General features: G+C 41.5%; 2 protein-coding genes across 3 annotated transcripts; one reads left to right on the top strand and one right to left on the bottom strand.

Annotated features, from left to right (window-relative positions):
* The first annotated feature begins 884 nt into the window (after positions 1-884).
* On the top strand, positions 885-7216 carry stmn2a (stathmin 2a). 2 transcript variants are annotated; one of them, XM_061777591.1, is made up of 5 exons: positions 885-1044; positions 3875-3970; positions 4037-4209; positions 4298-4489; positions 5865-7216. In XM_061777591.1, the coding sequence occupies exons 1-5, from the start codon at positions 1026-1028 to the stop codon at positions 5922-5924; spliced, it is 540 nt and encodes a 179-aa protein (XP_061633575.1). In that variant the 5' UTR covers positions 885-1025; the 3' UTR covers positions 5925-7216. The 2 variants fall into 2 exon arrangements, with proteins under 2 accessions (XP_061633575.1, XP_061633574.1); XM_061777590.1 differs by having other exon boundaries at positions 4034-4209.
* Positions 7217-11854: 4638 nt separating this feature from the next.
* Positions 11855-15174, bottom strand: LOC133480053 (hairy/enhancer-of-split related with YRPW motif protein 1-like). The gene is made up of 5 exons (XM_061777703.1): positions 14979-15174; positions 14776-14851; positions 14578-14661; positions 13794-13875; positions 11855-12837 (listed from the first exon to the last, which is right to left on the bottom strand). The coding sequence occupies exons 1-5, from the start codon at positions 15137-15139 to the stop codon at positions 12269-12271; spliced, it is 972 nt and encodes a 323-aa protein (XP_061633687.1). The 5' UTR covers positions 15140-15174; the 3' UTR covers positions 11855-12268.
* Positions 15175-20320: the final 5146 nt, after the last annotated feature.

Below are 20320 nucleotides of genomic sequence, written 5' to 3'. Positions count from 1 at the left end.
CACTAACCCAATCAATCCAATAAGAGTTTTGTAAAATATTTTGCTCCTCTGTAGCTAGCCAGATGTAAATGCAACAAAAACAAAAGCGTAGATTGGGCCAATGTAGACGCTGTCTGAGTAGATTTAAGTTCTACAAATGATTTATAACAGTTAAGACCCCTCCAGGTCACCCAGCTAGCTTTAGCTTGAGCCACTTTGTTGGCGCCAGTCTATAAAGTGATTGAAAGAGCACGAGCAGCTGTTTCCATCCTCCCTCTATCCAAACCACCTGCCTTGGATTATAATTCATTCGTAACTAATGCTGGTAGGCTATATTCAATGAGCTAACAATGTTTATTTGTTGCATAGCTTAAGACAGTTCTCCTTTCCAAGCGGCACATTGCACTTTTTGCTGCTTTTATTAAGTGTGAAATAATCCCAAATTTTCGGACAGGATCCTCTGTGTCCTCACTCATCTGCTGTTGGGTACTGATCGCAGTTTTCCCATTCCTGGAAAGAGCATTGTGGCTGGGACATTGTTGTGAGGTAAGACATTTTTAATGAAACAAAGGAGCACATCACACACACAGCGGCGCAAAGGGTAAAAGGTGTTTGTGTGTGTGGGAGGGGGGTATGTGCCAATTGATATTTATTTATTCATAGCAGGATATTTGACACAGCTCGCATTTGCTACATTGCACAGGTGTACCTAATGTTATGGCCGGTGACGATATTGCCACAAATAATATATATATATATATATCTTTTCTGGATCTTGCTCAGTTTGTTATCTCGAATTTATAGCCACATTCTTCGCAGTGTTGCCATTTCTTTAGCTATTATTTCAGCGCCATCATCCATAAATTCACGCTCTGTGCGCGTGTGACAGCAGAGGACATGTGCCCGCCTCCTCGCCGCCACCCGATCCGCCCCTGCCCTGACTCAGTGCCTTGGTGGTTCAGCAGTCTCGTCGACGTTCACCTGAACGCAGCACGGCAGCACGCAAGCAGCAGAAACGCGTCCTCTCCGCACGAACCTCTGCAGCCATGGCCAAAATAGCGACCGGTAAGCTTCCCCCCCCCCCTTTTTCTTTTTCTTCCCCTCCATTACACGTTAAAAGCAAAGAAAATGTCTGGCTTGTCTGGTGATTATGATGCTTCTTTTATTTCTGTGGATCTCATGCATGGGCCCGGCGTGCGTGTCGTCTACCGGCCGGTGATTGTGAAAAAAAAAACAAAAAACAAAAAACAAAACAAAAAAAAATCACCACTTTGGAAACATACGTGAAGGATGCGGTGAAATTTCCACAGATTTCTATTCTTGACTTTGTCGGTGATTTTAGACGATTATCAGCGCCGTGCTCGTGCAACGCGAGCAAGAACCAATGAGCAGTTTTACATCCCCGCCTAGATGAAATATAATATGGAATCCTGTGCATTTGCCTGCGTCTATTGCCGTGTAAGATGTCGACAAGAGTTCATTTAGCAAGAGTTTTCCGGCGCCGCTCGCGCTCCATCACTCCATGGGCCCCAATATGCAGCATAATGCAGACGGACCCCACCCAAGATGCTGATGCTGCCCACCACTGAGGCCTGAGAGGGCGTCATCACTTTTTCCACCGCTAGGCTACCAACCTCAACACCTCCAGCATATATGTATTTTTTTATTTTTATTTTTTTTTAAACTGTAACCATTAATCAACTCTTTTCAATGCAAATGAGTCCTTTTATTTTTGTATTATTATTATTTTTTTTACTACCTCTGTTGTGATGCATCATCCTTTGTTCCGGGCTCTGCTGCAGTTTTGTTTCACAGCTGAACATGTAGCAGCAATGTTCAACTGTTGGAAATGTTGAATTTGAAACCAATAGTGCGTGGATTCATCGTTTTGAGCGGTTTTACTTCAAAAATAGTTGAGCTTTTGTTTTCATACACCCGCTGGCCACCTCAATGAAATGTGATTTAATAAGAGCTAAACGCGTAATAATCCTCCGTTTTGAGGGATTTGCCTCTAACAATGTTTATTAGTTTCTTTCTTTTTTTAATATATATATAATTTTTTTTACATGAGGTCATTTAGCTTGATAAATGAATACCTGGTAGTCAATCAAAATGGAGAATTTTCATTATGTGGTCATAATGTGGACATCTTTCCAAGCAGTCGCATGGCTTGGGTGCCTTGCTCAAGGGAGATGTCACAACATGATGCATTAGGATGATCGCCCCAAGAGGGTCTTTTGTGTCCCCTTTTCCTCTCGGGGGGCCATTTCAGTTTTTGTCAATTCTTCAGGAGGCCGTAGCACATCGATGGGAAAATATGATGCAGCAATCAAGCGAATGTTTATTAGCATTATGAGCATATGTGGGCGAGCCTGGCCCAATCCTCTCCCGGGCCGCGTAGGTTCCCCCGCCCTGCCTCTAACTTCAGTAATCGTAAGTAAAAGTAATGCCTTCGAGGCGCATGTGAGGAAGCGAGTATTTGTCGAAGAGGAATCCAAAACAACTTCAAAATACTAAAATAGAAGCCATGCGCTGCGTTTGGCAGGCGAGCAGGGTGGGACGCCGGCCAGCTAGCCCGCCCTGCAGCGAGGGGCTGTGCTCGTGTTTGGCAACCCTCATCACATACGAAGTTGCAAACGCCGCAGGTGAAGACAGACAGGCCTGTCAGATTATAGTGCGCACGATGCAGGAAATTAAATAACAACACACAGTCGGTTTGCTTATCACTCAGCTGCTCGACGACTTAGGGATCTAATGAGATCCAATAAGAGATGTATGGAAAATTGCCCTTACAGTGCTTTGATTGACACTGTCAGGGAACTATTTAAGATTATTTTTCGGGCCTGAGTAGCATACTCGTTTCGAATCCATCCATCGTAGCCTGTTCAGGGTCACGGAGAACTGGAGTCTATCCCAGCTGACTTGGGGCAAAAGGCAGCGTACACCCCGCACTGGTCACCGGTCCGATTATTGTACGGTCGCGGCCGCCAAACGCGACACCTCAAAACTCACGTAGTCGCGCCCCCTTTGAAAGGCGACACCGGTTTCACAGCGCGATGGCGGACACGTCTGTTGTAACAGGATGCACGAAAAAGCATGCCCGGAATTGACCAGGAAGTCGGCCATTTTGCGCAAATTCCAGGCCTCCTACTCCTATGCGCCCAAATGAACCCTGAATCAGAATCGGTTATACTTGCAGGGTTTCCCAACCTTGATTCAGCAATGGCACATATTTTACAAAAAAATAAATACATCTCATGGTACGCCATCAAATGAAAATGTCATGAAAATCATTCATACCTTTTTCTTCTGCCATCTAGTGGAAGAGCATTTAAATTGTTCTGCCTGTCACTATACGTCGCTGGCAAAGATAGAAGAACAAAGATACAATCGATACATTGCGATACTTTTTTTTTTGAATGTGGCGTCAAAGAAAGTTTGATGACTATTTGGAGGATTCGGCAAAGCGAGGGCCTGTTTCTCGCTGCTCACAGCTTTAATTATTATGATTGCGCTTGTTTGTAGAACTCTACCGTAATATTCTCACACATGCAAGTCATCGCCTTCTCGGGGCATTGAATCAATCGAAGCAGGACTTTCCTGGACTAGATCTGTCCTGCTAATAAGTTAACGCAAATATTAAAGCTATTTCTCAGTGTAATGCAGGATACAGCGCAGTATTTAATTTCATTCCATTGTGAGTGCACATGTTTCCGTTATGCTATCACAGTAAAGTGAAATGCTTGCTTAAGCCCTCTACATAAAAGAATAGCATTCAACGAGTATTAATTATTAACAAAGCTCTTATGGACTTTTACTGGACGCGTTCGTGGGATCGTGACATTTTACCGTAATGCCGACTCAACCGGATGAGGTGTCGATGTTCCTCCCGCAGCATACAAGGAGAAGATGAAGGAGCTCTCCGTCCTCTCGCTCATCTGCTCCTGCTTCTACCCGGAAGCACGCAACAAGGTCCTGAATGAGTTTGAAGGTAAGGGGCGGATGTAATGGATGTTTTTCTTGTCATTCGGACTAAACGAAGGTCATTTGGCAGCAGACATCGAGGTGAAGCCGATAAACAAGCGAGCCTCCGGGCAGGCGTTTGAGGTGATTCTCAAGCCCCTGTCTCCAGTATCAGATGTGGTCCACAACCTGGCTTCCCCCCCCAAGAGGGACATTTCCTTGGATGACATCGAGAAGAAACTGGAGGCAGCCGAAGAGCGGCGAAAGGTGAGTTTTACGACATTCCGGAAGTCAAACGTCACTTTGAATCATCCGCGAGGAATGACTTTGGTTTATTTTGATTTATTTATTTTAGTACCAAGAAACTCAGGTGCTGAGAGCTTTGGCCGAAAAGCGAGAGCACGAGAGGGACGTGCTGTTCAAGGCCCTGGAGGAGAACAACAACTTCAGCAAGATGGCCGAGGAGAAGCTCCAGATGAAGATGGAGCAGATCAAGGAGAACCGAGACGCCCAGCTGGCTGCCATGCTGGAGCGCCTGCAGGAGAAGGTGACACACGCGGTCTCTGTCCCTGTATCCTAAAATATCCCCGCGGCGTATTTTTATTCTTTTAAACATGGGAACCGACTACTCCCAACAACAAGAAAAATCAAGTTGTAATACTGTGACACTCATATTTTTATCGGAAAAGGTTGTAATATTGCCGTCATGAGAAAGAGTTGCAGTGCCACTCTGAACAAATGGTGCTGTACCACTGCAGTGGCCATAAAAAAGTCTACACACCCCTCCCTGTTCAGATGCCAGGTTTTTGTGATGTAAAAAAGAGATAAATCATTTCAAAACATTTGCTCCTATTAATGTCACTCATTCAAAAAAATATATATATATATTTTCCAAGGGGAAAGTATAATGAACAACTAAGATGATGTGGTTGCACAAGTGTGCACACCCTTTTCTAACTGGGAGGCGGCTGTGTTCAGAGTTAACCAATTTCAGTTCTAGAGCAGCAAAGTGGGTGGGAGCAGGACAAAAGAATAATAATAATAATATAAAAAATCAAAACCATACATACGCATAGTTACAACATCAGGCAAAGAGACTGAGCAAAATGAGAGCAGCAGTGTGACTGGAAACTAAATCGCTGAAATCGAGCCGTAACCTGTTATGTCCAAATTTGGTCAACTTTGTATTTTTTTCATAAATATCTACTATTGGCCAGCCACCTGTTATTTATTTATTTACAAAATATTGACTAATCTAAAGTGTTGAAAATGGCTTGCTCTCTTTGACAATGACCAAATGTCCTGGTTTTTTTTTCTTTTTTTTTTTTTGTCCAGCAATATGGACAATAAATACTGTATATGCAGATGTGAATGGGAAACTAAACATATATAAATAGATACTAAAATATATAGAAGTGAACAACAGCAAGAATAGTATGTAGCATAAAAACTATGGATACAGTATAGTCCACAGTCATGGTAATAGTCTTTTTATAAACGTTTGAGAATTAAATATTTTACTTTATTACTGTCTGGTGCACTTGATATTTCGCAAACACAAATCATCTATGTCTCATAATACAATTTGTGAAATAAAAATCTAAATGTATAGCAGAAGAACCAACATCAATCAACCCATTCACTTGTTGCTCGAGTTTGTAGGACTCACTCATCAACTACCCCATTGGCCAAACATTTACATGGCAAATTAAGAAATTAATGTAATACATACGCATTCATTTTTGCAGTTAAAATCAGATTTCGTGCCATATCATGTGTAAATGTGTGTTGATATGACAATGAAACCAATTGAATCCTTGAATCACTGCTCTGTACTAAATGTAAAAGAGAAAGAAATGGCACCATCTGGTGGTCACTTGCTGTAGTGATCTAGCCTAAACTGTCGTTTCACTCTTTCCCAGGAGAGACACGCGGCGTTGGTGCGCAGAAACAAAGAGATGAGGGAAGAGTTGACAGCATGAACGCCGCACAAAAGTCCCGACTTCCATCATCCGCCACTCCATCCATTCATCCATCCCTCCATCCATCCATCCATCCATCCATCCGTCCACCCACCCATTGCCCCTTCCTCGCCCTGCTCCGACCCTCTTCCGAACAACAGACATGCAAAGCTGGAGGACCTCACCACTACATCACAACACTCACCCAGTCACTTCAGTATTATCAATGAAGACGAACATCGATGTCACTCATCTTTGAGAGCTGCAAGGATTTCTTGATTTTTAGAGAGGGATCTGTCTTCTTTTGTAAATATTGCTTTTGTCTATCTATCTATCTATCTATCTATCTATCTATCTATCTATCTATCTATCTATCTATCTATCTATCTATCTATCTATCTATCTATCTATCTATCTATCTATCTATCTATCTATCTATCTGTCTATCTATCTATCTATCTATCTATCTATCTATCTATCTATCTATCTATCTATCTATCGATTTCTGTGTACGGCACTGTACAATATTTTTTGTTGTTGTTGTTGGATGCCACCACTCTTGTGAATTGTGAGTTGGATGTAGACTGACGTTTGCATTGTATTCCGGATGATGATGAGGATGATGATGTTTTTGTGTCTTTGTGAAGAATGTGACAGCTCTAAGGTGTACCTGCGGTAATAGAGTAGACAAAACGAACACAAGTCAGCTGTATCTTCCTCACGCACGCTTCGAATGTATAACAATCCAAAACATCCCTTTGCAATGAGCCCGATGGTTGATTGGTGCTTTATTATGATTAAGAATGTCTTTACCCCCCTCCCCCCCAAAAAAAACAAAAAAAAGACGGTTACTGTTTCTATACGTGCAGATTTCCAAGGCCAAATCCCTTAAAAAACTCATTCACTGCCAGCCCTCCCAGTTAACATGGATATTTGACTTCAAAAGCCGTCAATGGCAGTGAATGAGATTAATGAGTCCTTTACCGGAATGTTCTGACATTGTGGTACCATGCATCACAAGTCCTCTGACCTTGATGTTACTGATCACGTGACCAAAAGGGAAAACAAAGCGTGTGCTTGCTTGGCTGCGAGAGAATACGAGCGCAACACGAGGTGTCGTCGGCTTTGGATCTTGGATGCGGGATGCTATCTTATACATTCAGCACAGCGAACTATAGGAGTCTCTTTTTAATCTACAGCACTGCTGATATCTGCCTGCGTCCTCTGCTGCTTGTGTTTTTCTTCCCCCACGCCTTCATGAATTTCTCTGTGAAAGCTTTGCTTAATAAAGATTTGGGGTTCTGTGAACATGGCATGCAGCATCTCATGAGTTTCTGTGCTAAGAGACGATCGAGAGTGTGTCAACTGCTGAATAAAACATCAAATATTATGATTATCAGAATGCTTTCCTGTGGTATAGTGAATATGCTTAAATTACATATTTAGTGCGACTTTTTAATTCAGGGGTTTTTAACCTTTTTTGGGTCTGGGTTAAAAAACATTTCCAAGGACTCCCTCATAATCCTAACACCAACGAATTAACTGTAACGTGTACCCCTAAATAGCGATTCGTTCTTTAAACGCTTCTACTTAAATATTAATATTTTCTCCATTTAACCGGTTGGGTTTAGCACCACTTTCACTAGTCAAGTGACTCAACTTTATTTCTAGAGAATGCAAAAAAAAAAGAATGCAGCTGTAACAAAGTGTTGTACATTATAAAGATTGAACGTCAAACACAATAAATGAAATAATAATATAAATTGGAATAATCAAAAAATATCCCTTTCTAATTGAAATAAACTAAAAAGAAACTCCTGCAGCACCTCCTATGTGTCTTTGAGCAGTGATTTTCAAAGTGTGGTACTCGGGCTCCTTCTCGTGGTACTGGCAAAGTTCAGTTCAGTTGTATTCAAGTTCAATACATTTGCATTTGATTGGCATTTGAATTTAACTGTTTATTTTAAAACATTTATTGTGGTACAATTAAAATGAAAACTTTTTTTTGTGCAATACATTTTAATGGAATCATTATTTCAATAGTTTTTTTTTTTTTTTTTTTAAATCGTCCTATATTTAAGCAAAGTGTTAATACGCTTACAGTTATATCAGAGCTTTTAATTGGCCCAAAGCTAAGGTAGGAAGAAAGTGTAATTGGTGTAGGATGCTTGTTTTATTAGCGGGCCAGTCCCCACATTCACTTTTTTATTGGTATGACATGAATTAATTACAAATTATTTCTTGGAACCTCAAGTTATGGTTTTTTTGGCCCTCCAAGGGTCCCTAGACCCCAATTTGAGAACCGCTGCTTTAATGTCCTCCATCAAGTTTGGACATTGCATTAAAATCCAGTCCTGAGCTTCACCAACAGGAGGCAGTCAAATATTTTTCTCGAAAAAATATGACCGATGCTCGAGCCTTCATACTCGCTTCCCAAATGAGGGCAAAAGTTTAGTTTGGTAAATTACATCAAAACCAAGAAGAAAAAAAGGTCGTCATTGTCAATTTTCCAGAAAGATACTTGTTGGTGATTGGCTGGTAGTACACGTGCTTGTGTCTGCCTGAATAATAATAAATAAATAATAAAAATGAACATTTGATAATAAATACCATATTTTCTCCAATAGCCCCCCGGAACCAATTCCTATCCACTCGAACAAAGAAACGCTGCATCTCAAATAGAAGCCTTCTTTTTCACTTCACCAGCAAACGCAATACCAGGTTGTGCCACTAGATGGCTGTAATAACTCTCACTGTGCTACCTGACTGCACCGCAAAGCAGAGTTGGCATCTGTAAAGCTGAAGTTGAATGTGGGGTAGCAAAACAAAAAACTAAAAATAAAGTGGGGCAAAAGCAGCTAAATTTCAACACTGGCACTTAAAGAATTCGGGATTTGAAAAACAGTAAATCCTTCAGTGATCAACTCAAACCAGAATACAATATAGAAATATCCATCCATCCATTTTCTGAGCCGCTTCTCCTCACGAGGGTCGCGGGCGTGTTGGAGCCTATATAGAAATATAACATTTGTTATTATGGATATACATATTGTAAGTATCATTATTTATTTTCAGTATAAATCATACAGTATCTTCCCCCAAGGTTTTTCATTGCAATTCTAAATGTTCTAATATTCCAAAGTCACTGACTACTGTGGAGTGGTGCGTTCACTGCCCACAGAGTGAGTGCAGGAATGTCAGTGTGAATGGTCGTCTGTCTCTATATGTGCTCTGTGATTGGCTGGGAGCAGTGACATCACTAGGCCTATTTTAGCGGGGCTCAAGCCCACCTAAAAATGTTCTTAAGCCCCCTCCCCGTAAAAATAAGTATGCATGTGGTTCGGCCAATTTTTTGCTGTCTAAGACCCTCCTAAATGATTTGGTTGTTCTCAGAATTAAATGTTAATGAAAATTAGAGGCGCAGCTGCCGTGCGTGTGTTGCCTTTACTGGCGAGCGCTTCCCTCCAATGTCCACATCCTGTTCACACTATTGTCTCCGCTTTGGACCAACCCAAGACGGTGAGGTCAGGGCAACATTGTAAAGGATTTCCTCTGGCTCTTAATGATTTCCTGGCTATTCAAAAGGGTAACAATACTCTTGGATTTGGTTACTTATCTGGCACGCAGCGGAGGAACAACGGCTGCGGTACATAAACGGCGCCTCATTACAATATTCTTATTAGCTTTTATGGGATTTTTTCAAACACTCACGGGACAATTATTTAGGTGCACCTACACACTCGAACTGTTTCAACAATTCTGTTTTGCAAAGACAATCACGCTTATTTTGGATTCTGTAAGACACGGGTGGGCACAGTATGGCCCGTGGGCCACATTTGGCATTTTTTAAGAGTCTTGTTGTATTAATGTAGATTTTTTTTCCCCAAAAAATTGTTAACTAAAATTCCTTTATCTCATCTAACACATTAACTGATTCATTGTAAGCAATGAATATATTAGTTACAAAAAACATTTTAGATGTTCATTAACATTGGTTAGTTTAACACAATTCAATTAATAATGAATAAAATTGATATTAATTGATTTGTTTTTATTATTAAAATATATTCAACTATTTAAAAAATTGATAATTTTACATACACTAACTTTTCAAAGTTTTCCTATCCCTGCTGCAAGAGATACTAATTGAACATCATTATTATTGCACTTGTGGGTGACATTGATAGGTGGTCATTTTTTGTTGAGCTTATTTACAACCCCAATTCCAATGAAGTTGGGACGTTGTGTTAAACATAAATAAAAACAGAATACAATGATTTGCAAATCATGTTCAACCTATATTTAATTGAATACACTACAAAGTAGTGTATTCAGTTTAATGTTCAAACTGATGAACTTTATTTGTTTTTAGCAAATAATCATTAACTTAGAATTTGATGGCTGTAACACGTTCCAAAAAAGCTGGGACAGGTGGCAAAAAAGACTGAGAAAGTTGAGGAATGCTCATCAAACACCTGTTTGGAACATCCCACAGGTGAACAGGCTAATTGGGAACAGGTGGGTGCCATGATTGGGTATAAAAGGAGCCTCCTTGAATTGCTCAGTCATTCACAAGCAATGATGAGGCGAGGTTCACCTCTTTGTAAACACGTGCGTGAGAAAATAGTTGAACAGTTTAAGGACAATGTTCCTCAACGTACAATTGCAAGGAATTTAGGGATTTCATCATCTACGGTCATCAAGGCCAAAAACCAACATTGAATGCCCGTGACCTTCGATCCCTCAGGCAGCACTGCATCAAAAACCGACATCAATGTATAAAGGATATCACCACATGGGCTCAGGAACACTTCAGAAAACCAATGTCAGTAAATACAGTTCGGTGCTACATCCGTAAGTGCAACTTGAAACCCTACTACGCAAAGCAAAAGCCATTTATCCACAACACCCAGAAACACCGCTGGCTTCTCTAGGCCCGAGCTCATCTAAGATGGACTGATGCAAAGTGGGAAAGTGTTCTGTCCACATTTCAAATTGTTTTTGGAAATTGTGGCCGTTGTGTCCTCCGGGCCAAAGAAGAAAAGAACCATCCGGACTGTTATGGACACAAAGTTCAAAAGCCAGCATCTGTGATGCTATGGGGCTGTGTTAGTGCCAATGGCCTGGGTAACTTACACATATGTGAAGGCACCATTAATGCTGAAAGGTACATACAGGTTTTGGAGAAACATATGCTGCCATCCAAGCAACGTCTTTTTCACGGACGCCCCTGCTCATTTCAGCAAGACAATGCCAAACCAAATTCTGCACGTGTTACAACAGCATGGCTTCGTAGTAAAAGAGTGCGGGTACTAGACTGGCCTGCCTGCAGTCCAGACCTGAAGTTTATCAGTTTGAACATTAAATATCTTGTCTTTGTACTGTATTCAATTGAATATAGGTTGAATATGATTTGCAAATCATTGTATTCTGTTTTTATTTATGTTTAACACAACGTCCCAACTTCATTGGAATTGGGGTTGTAGCTTCATGAGAGGCAGAATATTAAGATGCAAATCTACAACCATAATAAAAATTGAAATGAATGAATACCTGTGACATTGTCAAACAAAAGTAAGCATTATTTTCTTTGTAAAAAAAAATAAAAATAATAAATTATATTGTACAGAAAGAAGCATGTATTAAATGTACCTGATGTTGTGTGGGTCATATGAAGAACATGGAAAAAAAACAACAACAAAAATAGCCCATAATATTAGCACATTTAATTTGCATTGTTGGTGTAATTTTCTATTTGATTTTTCACTTATCATTTGCAAAATTCCATTTAATTAGTTTTTTCTCTCCACTCCTGCACACTGTATTATTTGCCAATGACTCTCAGTACTTTGTACATTTGTGTATACTTAAATGTATATTTTGTTAGTGTCTTTTCTTTGCTACATACGGAGACAAATTCCTTGTGTTTCAACATAATTGGCCAATAAAGATGATTCTGATTCCGATTTATTGATACAAAAATATTACAGATGCAAATAGTCCTGATATAAACAAGCCGACCGAATTATCTCACTCTATATTAAATACTTACATACATGACGTGGTTCTTCGACAGCTTTAAAAGGTTCAGTATCGAGTCCATTAATGTGTATCGGCCCTCAAACCGCAGATTGTATGTTAGCTAAATTAGTTCTCTATTTGAATTCAGAAAATACAATCATCCAGAGGTCAGTTCTTCTTCTAAACAAATAGGAAGTAGCGTCCATCAGCAATAACATTCTTTACAAACAATAAAATAAGGCCAGTTCCTTGTGTTCACCTGTCTATTATAGCTAGGAAAACAGATGGTCATGTGGTTTGTAGCCCAGGTCAGCTGTTGCCCCCCCTCGGTCCAGTTGTTGTCTTCAAAAGGCCCCAATCTCCGTGCCCCACGGCCTGTAAGGCTTGGACAGGGCGGAGGGGGGGCCGACCACACCGAGGGCCGCCGGGGACACGAGTGGGAACGCGCCGAAAGAGAGGGGGAAGGCCGACAGTGAGGAGAGGGACGACAGGAGGGGCGGCGAGAGCTTAGAGGTGGGCACGCCGAGGGGTAACGAGCCGTTGGGGGGCGCCCTGAGAGACTCCGTCGGAGGCAGGAGTCTGGACGTCGCTGAGGTGTCGGAGGGCGACGCGGAGGGCGGGCGACTGTTTCCTCTAGATGCGGGCGTCCTGCCCTGGGGGGGCTGTAGGAGGAGCGGGTGGGGGAGCGGAGCGGGGCCGCCGCCGTAGGCCGAGCCCCAGGCTAAGTGTTCCAGTCCGGCCTGCACCTCCCTCTGAGACGCGTAGTTGCTCAGGTGGGACACCAGGCGTACGCGGAGGGGGTCCGCGCCGTCCCGGCCCTCCACGATGCTCAGGAAGCGAGCCGTCTCGGCCAAACACTCCCTGAAGCCCAGGCTGCGGTAATCCTTCGCCAGGGCGTGCGCCTCAAAGTACCCTGCCAGGGAGACAGTCACAAAATAAGACGCATCGTAATACCACGTTAAACAGCGGACCAACACTACATCACAATGCGTCATTCGCTACCCCGCCATAGCGCAAATATTTCACCAATTGCTTTTTACAGTTTTCGAGCAAGTCCGTGTTTTGTTTATTGTAGTAACCACATTGTGCCACAACATACCCAGCAGCACTGAGGTCTACTGAAAGAGCTGCTGTGTAATTATCGGGAAGAAGAAGAAGAAGAAGAAGAAGAAGAGGACAGCCCTTCAGGGTAACACAGTAAACTGGACCCCCACATACTCGCGGTTCAGCATCTGTGGACTCACCTACTCACAGATTTTTTAAAACGTTTTCCCAATTTTTATGTAGGTTGAAGGTTTATAAAAACCGTAACATCTAGGCTATTGATTCTCAAACTGTGGTATGAGTACCACTAGTGGTACATGGGCTCCCTCTAGTGGTACACAGAAGAATCACTGCCAAAGTACAGTTCAGTTGCATTTGATTTTTAGGTTTAGTACATTTGCATTTAGTCTAAGTGTTCATTTGTAAAGATTTATTTAGGTATCACTTATTATTTAAATTTTGTAACACATTTTAATCAAATCATTTAAAGTGTGTTTTATTTTCTATATTTAAGTGCGGTGTTCATGTTCAAACTGAGCATAATGTTACAGTGGCTTAAAATAATATGAAAAACACTTTTTAGGAAGAAAAACCTCTGCCTTGTTTTGTTTATCAACGCTTAGGCCTACTATGCTACTGTATTAATGTTACAGTTTAAATGTGTTTACACAAGTGTGGAAGTGGTAAAACTATAAGAAATTATTTTTTTGCAATATGGTCTCTCTCTGTCACTGACGTTCACCTATTACAGGTGTGTCTGGAACGTATAAACAAGGGTCCACTGTATCATGCGATATGCCGTCATATGACAGAAATGATAAATACCTTTGCCTCCAGATGCATGCAACATCTTCAAATGGTCCACAGTCATTTGCAGTATTTCCGCTTTTTCCAATTTTGCCGAGCCCTGCACAGCCAAGAAAGTGAAAAGACATTTCATTCGCGTTTCATTAATTAGGCTTCGGGCCCAAAATGGGTCCCAGCTCAGTTTTTATTGGAGTCTTGTTCACAGTAAGCAGAACTGCGCACTTTCACTAGCAGATAACATTAAAACCAAGCACGAATATTTAAACAATAACACTGATGGTTCTTATTATGTTATGACTGATTGCATAAAAAGAGGTAGGCCATAAGAAAAATTTAAAGTGAAATTTGCTGTTTTATTGATCATAAAGCAGGAAATGACCTTTTTTTAAATTTATATTAAGAGTCCCAAAATAATGCATTCAGAATTACATTTTATAGATATATGTTAACGTTAAGTCCATACATGAGAACAAAAATATAATTGGGGTAGAAACCCTGCATTAGCACTTGAACTCACATCAACAATGTACAAGGAGGGTGGGGAGGGGTCCTCGATTTACGGCCGTCCAGAACTGGCTTATGCTGCTTTTCATTTGATCGTTTACATAAATATACAACCATACAAATCCAGAACATACTAAAATCCTACACAGCTATTGTCATTGTGACTCCACTATTGTGTTAGCGTGCGTTAAGACAAGACTACGACGTACGCTCCGACTTGCGTGCAAATCGCGTCGTAAACCGGGCTGCAACTTGTTTGGAACTCAATCAAGACCGGCGATGTCTTTTTTTTTTTTACCTGCTTCTCAAAAGCACTCGGCACCAGTCTTCGAAGCTCTGACAGGCTGTTATTGATGCGGTCACGTCTTCTTTTCTCAATTATCTAGGGGAAAAAAACAAAGAATTCGGCGCTATGTGGTGAGCGAAGTACATTGAAAAGGTTTTTATATAAAAAAAATAATAATTAAAAAAAAAAAATAATAGGACGAGCACTCACTCCTCTGCGTCGTTTTCTGGCTTGAACTTGAGTGGTGGTAGTGGACGGTGACATTGAGCCGTGAGAATCGGCCGGACTGTTAACGACATGATAAAACATCACATTTATTTAGTTTTTTATATATATATATATATATATGTATATATATATATATATTAAAAAGTTGGAAATTCCCAAATAGAACAAACTTGAACACGCGGTACCCATTTTCGTCGCCGCTGTCTTTCTCCACTTCGATGTTGTCGTCCAGGTCGCTCTCGGACGAGCTGTAGTTGCTGCTTCGCTTCATGATGTCTTCGCCAGAGGAGAAGAAAAGAGCAAGGAAAAGAGGAGCGAGCGCGGAGTGGAGGACAAGTGACAGCATCTCCACTCTGCGTCACTTTAACTGGGCTCACGTGCTTCTCGAGGGGGCGGGGCCCACATGGTCACGTGGGTGGTGACTCACCAAATTTCAACCTATGAAATTGGAGCAATATGAATTTGGAGATTATTACTGCTGGTTTCTTCTTTTTTAAAAGATTATTTACACTAAAGATGAAAAGTTTGGGGATAACTTTCCTTGTTTTTGATAGAAAAGCATTTTTTTTCCCAATGAAGATGACATGTATCAGAATTACAGTCAAGACAATTCTTAGTTTTTTTTTTTTTTTTTTTTTTAAATTAAGGACATATCTCAGTGACCCCAAGCTTTTGAACAGTAGTCAATATATACCGTATATATGATATATGGGTCATTTTCATCTAATTTGATTAATCACGGTAAGGACTTTTTTTTCGAATGAGCAAACTTTTTTTAATGGCCCCTTGGTTTTATATCAGTATGTTTCCCATACTGAAAGTGCCATGCTTGAAGTCCAAGTTACAAATTGTTACTGATGATGTAACATTTTAGGCCATAATAGTAAAGACTACCAAGAGATGAGTACTCTTAATTTCATGGCACTCCAATGCAAATGTAACCTGAACAACTGGATTTCTAAAACTTGAATGGTAAAAATCATAAACAATGAAAACAACTTGAATTTTGCCACAGCTTTGTTGATTGAACCCAACGAGAGTAAATGGCGGTGGCCTGTTGAAATACACTTCTTGCGTATCGGCAAAGACAAAAAGCTTCATCGCAAGAATGTTTTCACGCTTTCGATTTTCATGCGCTGCCCTTCAAACTAGATATTACACCATCTCTTTTGATGTCTGCTATTGTGTGAATGCAAAATGGCTGCCACATCCTGGCGCGACCGATCGCAGACCCCTCTGGTGCATTGCAACAAAATAATGAGGCTCCCTCCAGTGCCGTTAATGGCGAAGAAAGCTTGAGGGAAATACACATTTGTGAAAGAACAGCAAAAAAAAAAAAAAAAAGGAACTCTGAAGACACGACAGTAAAATAAAAGTTTTCATGAAAAAAAAATCCTATGTATCCAAAAATGTAGTTAGCATCTTGAGAAAACATTTTCCTTTGGGACACATAACACAACACACAACAATTATTAACTTTTGATCGCCGCTGTCAGAGAAGTATCAATTGAACAATTTAGATATTATTGCAGTTATAATTTGCAGCGGTATAAAATTATACTGCATCACACTGAGAGCTGCCGTTGCCACTATTTTTGACTCTCACACACAACTAAATGAGATCATCAAAACACGAGACAGCTAGACTGCTGTTAAATAAATTAATCATGCTCATACGATTCCCTGTGGAAAGATTGAGGTTGCCATTGACAGTTCCTCCTGGCTTGAAGCCCTCCTTCTCCTGCTGAGCGTTGGGTGGGGTTGGGTGGGTGGGTGGGTGGGGGGGGGCGTCAGTGGTAGCCCTCTTTGCTGTTGTGCAGGACACACGGCCTATTAGCAGAGTGTGTTGTTCATTGTTTGCCGTCAGCTGCGCGATTCCGCCACAGCTCCGAATCGGTCGGGAGGCACGACATTAGTGAGGTGGGGTTGCCCGGGCTCTCCTAGGAAACTGCAAACAGGTCAACTGACTGAGCTTCCCAGGGAATCATTCATCCACAAATCAGAGCGCGTTGGCCCGCCGGGGCTGGGAACGAGGAGGAGAAATGTTTTTAGAGGCTCAGGCTTCACGCAAGTGTGAACGGAGGTTTTGCTTATGAGCGACACGAACAAACATACACGCCGACATGTGTACGCCGTCGCGTTATGAAAGCGTGTCAGTCATTCAACGCTGCTCGGGGACACGGGTGGTCTATGGAAGGTGAGAACATTTTGACCCCGCTAATCTGCCGGGGTCAAAGGGCGCACTATATAAAACACAGTAGCTTTCCACGTCTGTGTTCTAAAGTGTAACTGATACACGCCGAGTTAATGTTTATATATAAAAGTGCATATGTAGGTAACGCCGGGGTGTTGACCTGAATTTGCGTCATAAAGCCCCTTAGTTTCACACATGTGGGCCACAATGTTAGAAAGAACATTTAATTTAAACATTGATAGACACGACTGCTTTTGTCATACTGTAATTCAAAAAATCAAACACGATCATTCCATGGTTGTATGAGCAAAGCTGTTGAATGAAAAGCATGTATCTCCAAATGTTGTCATTTAGAAAAAACATGGTTTCTATAGTGTTTTCCTATAGAGTCATAGAAAAACAACAAAGACCAAAGTCCAAATTTAAAACAATAAAACTATTTAAAAGCTCAAATAAGTGATGGTAAACACAGAAGTGCCTTGGTGGAGCTAATCTGGCATCCGCATACGCAGATGATGTGCTAATTATGCCCACGCAGGCGAGCGTTTGTGGCTTAATTAGCAGGATTATGCAAAAACTATACAGGCAGTTCCCATGAAACTGGGGTGGCACATGTACAAATGTAGAACTAATTACATTTTGGTGAGAATTACTTTCACTTTTTGCCCTTTGAGTCTCGATGGCAGGTCGCCCACACCCCACAATTAAAATGGTATAATTCGCTCATTCACTTCTTCTAGCGTTGAGCACAAAGTGGACCAACTGGTCCTGAAACACCTTCACAGAAGAACCCGTGGGGTTTTGGTGAGGTTCTGAACAGATGCAGGAATTCGCTATGCTGTCAAGGGACATTTACACCATGTTGAATAAAAAAATCATACCATCCACCGTTTTGAATGGGGGGTCAATCATAGGGCTAAATTAGACAAGCAACCGTTCACACCTATGGATAATCAGACATCAAACATGAACATGGAAACGGAACTAAGCCGAAGTACCCAGAAAAAACCCACGTAAGCACAAGGAAAAACTGCAAACTCCACACAGAAAGGATGGAGCAGATACCAGCTTTCCTTCAACTTTGTGGAAATCATCATCCCATCAAGGCAAGATGAAAAAGTGCTTCCTTTCAAACATAGAAACAGTTTTCCATGAAATCGGCTCAACTTTTCCGAACCAATGTCATTGCGCAAAGATGAGTATTGCTGATATATGTCTCGGAGCTTGAAACTACCATTTTCTGAATATGGACTCGAAAGAGCGCTCCTTCGATGCATGCGTGCTTGTCGTAATCCTTTCAATCAGGTTGTCGCCAACAATAAGAATCACTAAAGAGGCTAAACTTAAACTTATGTGGAAATTATCTGCCCCTAGTAGTTTTGTAGTCAAGTGGTCATTTTTATTTTGTTATGTCGTAAATTATGGACTGCAAAGATAACGATTGTGATGTTGGCTAATATTACCATTGTTTTCTTCTCCCCGTCTCTAGATCAGTGTTTCTTCACCTGGGTTTGTTGTGAATTTTCACAACGTAGTCCATTCCTTTGATATGAGAGTGGCACTTACCAAGGGGAATGGCAACAGCAAAATTCACATTCACTTACAGTAAATTTTTAATTACTTGAATTTAGTTTTTTTTTGTGTGAAATTCATGTTTTGTTGGTTTTGTCCTTTTAACGCAATGATTTTGTGTGCAACAGATGGGTGGTTCATTTTGTCCATGACCTGGATGACTGAGAATCTACACAGACAATAAAATCTATACCTGTTTTAAATTTGAAATAAGCGGCACGGTGGCCGACTGGTTAGAGCGTCAGCCTCATAGTTCTGAGGACTGGGGTTCAATCCCCGGCCCCGCCTGTGTGGAGTTTGCATGTTCTCCCCGTGCCTGAGTGGGTTTTCTCCGGGCACTCCGGTTTCCTCCCACATCCCAAAAACATGCATTAATTGGAGACTCTAAATTGCCCGTAGGTGTGACTGTGACTGTGAATGGTTGTTTGTTTGTATGTGCCCTGCAATTGGCTGGGAACCAGTTCAGGATGTACCCTGCCTCCTGCCTGATGATAGCTGGGATAGGCTCCAGCACGCCCGCGACCCTAGTGAGGAGAAGCGGCTCAGAAAATGGAAATTTGAAATAAACTGTATTTAATTTTTCAAATTAGGAAGGGTTCCGTGAACTCCAGATGAAACCTGCGGGGTTCCGTACCTGCAACAAGGTCAAGAATCACTGCTCAAGATGACATCTGAAAGTATTTCTTCTGCACTCCACACTTTAAATTTATTTCATTACTGATTATTATTTTAATTATTGAATTATTATTAATGATCTGGCTTTAGCTGTAAAACAGTTTGAATTGCCTTGTGTACAAATTTTGCTCACAAATAAACTTTTGTCTTGCCTCTCCTTCTTACTCTCGAGTGTCTTCTCTGTGAATTTTGTCAGTGGCCTGTTGCTTTAAACATTGCTGCCATAAAGCTGGCACTGTGCTGCCCTCTTTGCTCTCATGATGAACACAAATGTACAATTGCCTGTCAGTCCCCCCTATGTAAGGAATGATCTTTTAATGTATGAAAAGTGTACATACTATTGAAATAGATATGTAACTCATATACCGAAGCTAAATGCAGACAGGTCAATAAAATACTAGCACTATCATTGAAAAGTCAAATTCCATTTCCCCTTCTGTTGCGATGAAAGACATAGACAATGTCAAGCACTTAATCCTGCACTGACATGTCTGGTAAGGCCATCACTGGGGTGGTGGGGGGTGCCAAAGGGGGTGGGGGGGGGGTGTGGGATGGGGTGACCCTCCTGCTGTCTTCCATTGCAGAAGCCCGTAGAAGAGCAGCTGTTTCCCTGCTCCGTCCATCAGGTCAGTTGTTTTCCAGACAAGTGCAGACGAGAGGGAGCAACTGCGGGCCGGCAGGCAGATTGTCAGCCAGGTTGCGGCGGTGATAGATACAACTTGCAAGCTTCATTCGACCTGTTGATGTAGTAGTGAGTGGAGCGGGGGTTGACCGTTTACACCATCCCGCTCCTGTCAGCACACACTTTCACTAAAAAACAGGACTATCAGCACTTTTTATGCATTTTCTCATTCCCATCTACCGTATGGCTGATTCATATGTGGTTGAAATATGTTGGAATATTGAGCGAAACCCTTTTCTGTCCCAGCATGACTGTGCCAGCAAAGGTCATAAAAGCAAATTTGAATGAGTTACAGTAAGTGAGGAAGGTGAACTAGAACCTGGATGAGGTGATGCCTTCTGAGTCACCAACATAGTCCCCATGAGCACCAGGTAGACACGAAAAGGACCTCATGAGTAATCCGT

The sequence above is a fragment of the Phyllopteryx taeniolatus genome, chromosome 6 (assembly GCF_024500385.1).
Source record: "Phyllopteryx taeniolatus isolate TA_2022b chromosome 6, UOR_Ptae_1.2, whole genome shotgun sequence".
Lineage (NCBI taxonomy): Eukaryota > Metazoa > Chordata > Actinopteri > Syngnathiformes > Syngnathidae > Phyllopteryx > Phyllopteryx taeniolatus.
This window is presented reverse-complemented; position numbering and strand designations above follow the sequence as displayed.

What these genes read in the sequence shown, in the direction of transcription:
- stmn2a (XM_061777590.1), top strand. An exon ending in GGTCCTGAATGAGTTTGAAG is followed by an intron (nt 3,971 to 4,033) that starts GTAAGGGGCGGA and finishes GTCATTTGGCAG; the next exon opens with CAGACATCGAGGTGAAGCCG. An exon ending in TGGAGCGCCTGCAGGAGAAG is followed by an intron (nt 4,490 to 5,864) that starts GTGACACACGCG and finishes ACTCTTTCCCAG; the next exon opens with GAGAGACACGCGGCGTTGGT.
- LOC133480053 (XM_061777703.1), bottom strand. Translation starts at nt 15,139, where the DNA reads ATGCTGTCACTTGTCCTCCACTCCGCGCTCGCTCCTCTTTTCCTTGCT. An exon ending in CGAGTGCTTTTGAGAAGCAG is followed by an intron (nt 13,876 to 14,577) that starts GTAAAAAAAAAA and finishes TTGGCTGTGCAG; the next exon opens with GGCTCGGCAAAATTGGAAAA. An exon ending in GCATGCATCTGGAGGCAAAG is followed by an intron (nt 12,838 to 13,793) that starts GTATTTATCATT and finishes TCTCCCTGGCAG; the next exon opens with GGTACTTTGAGGCGCACGCC.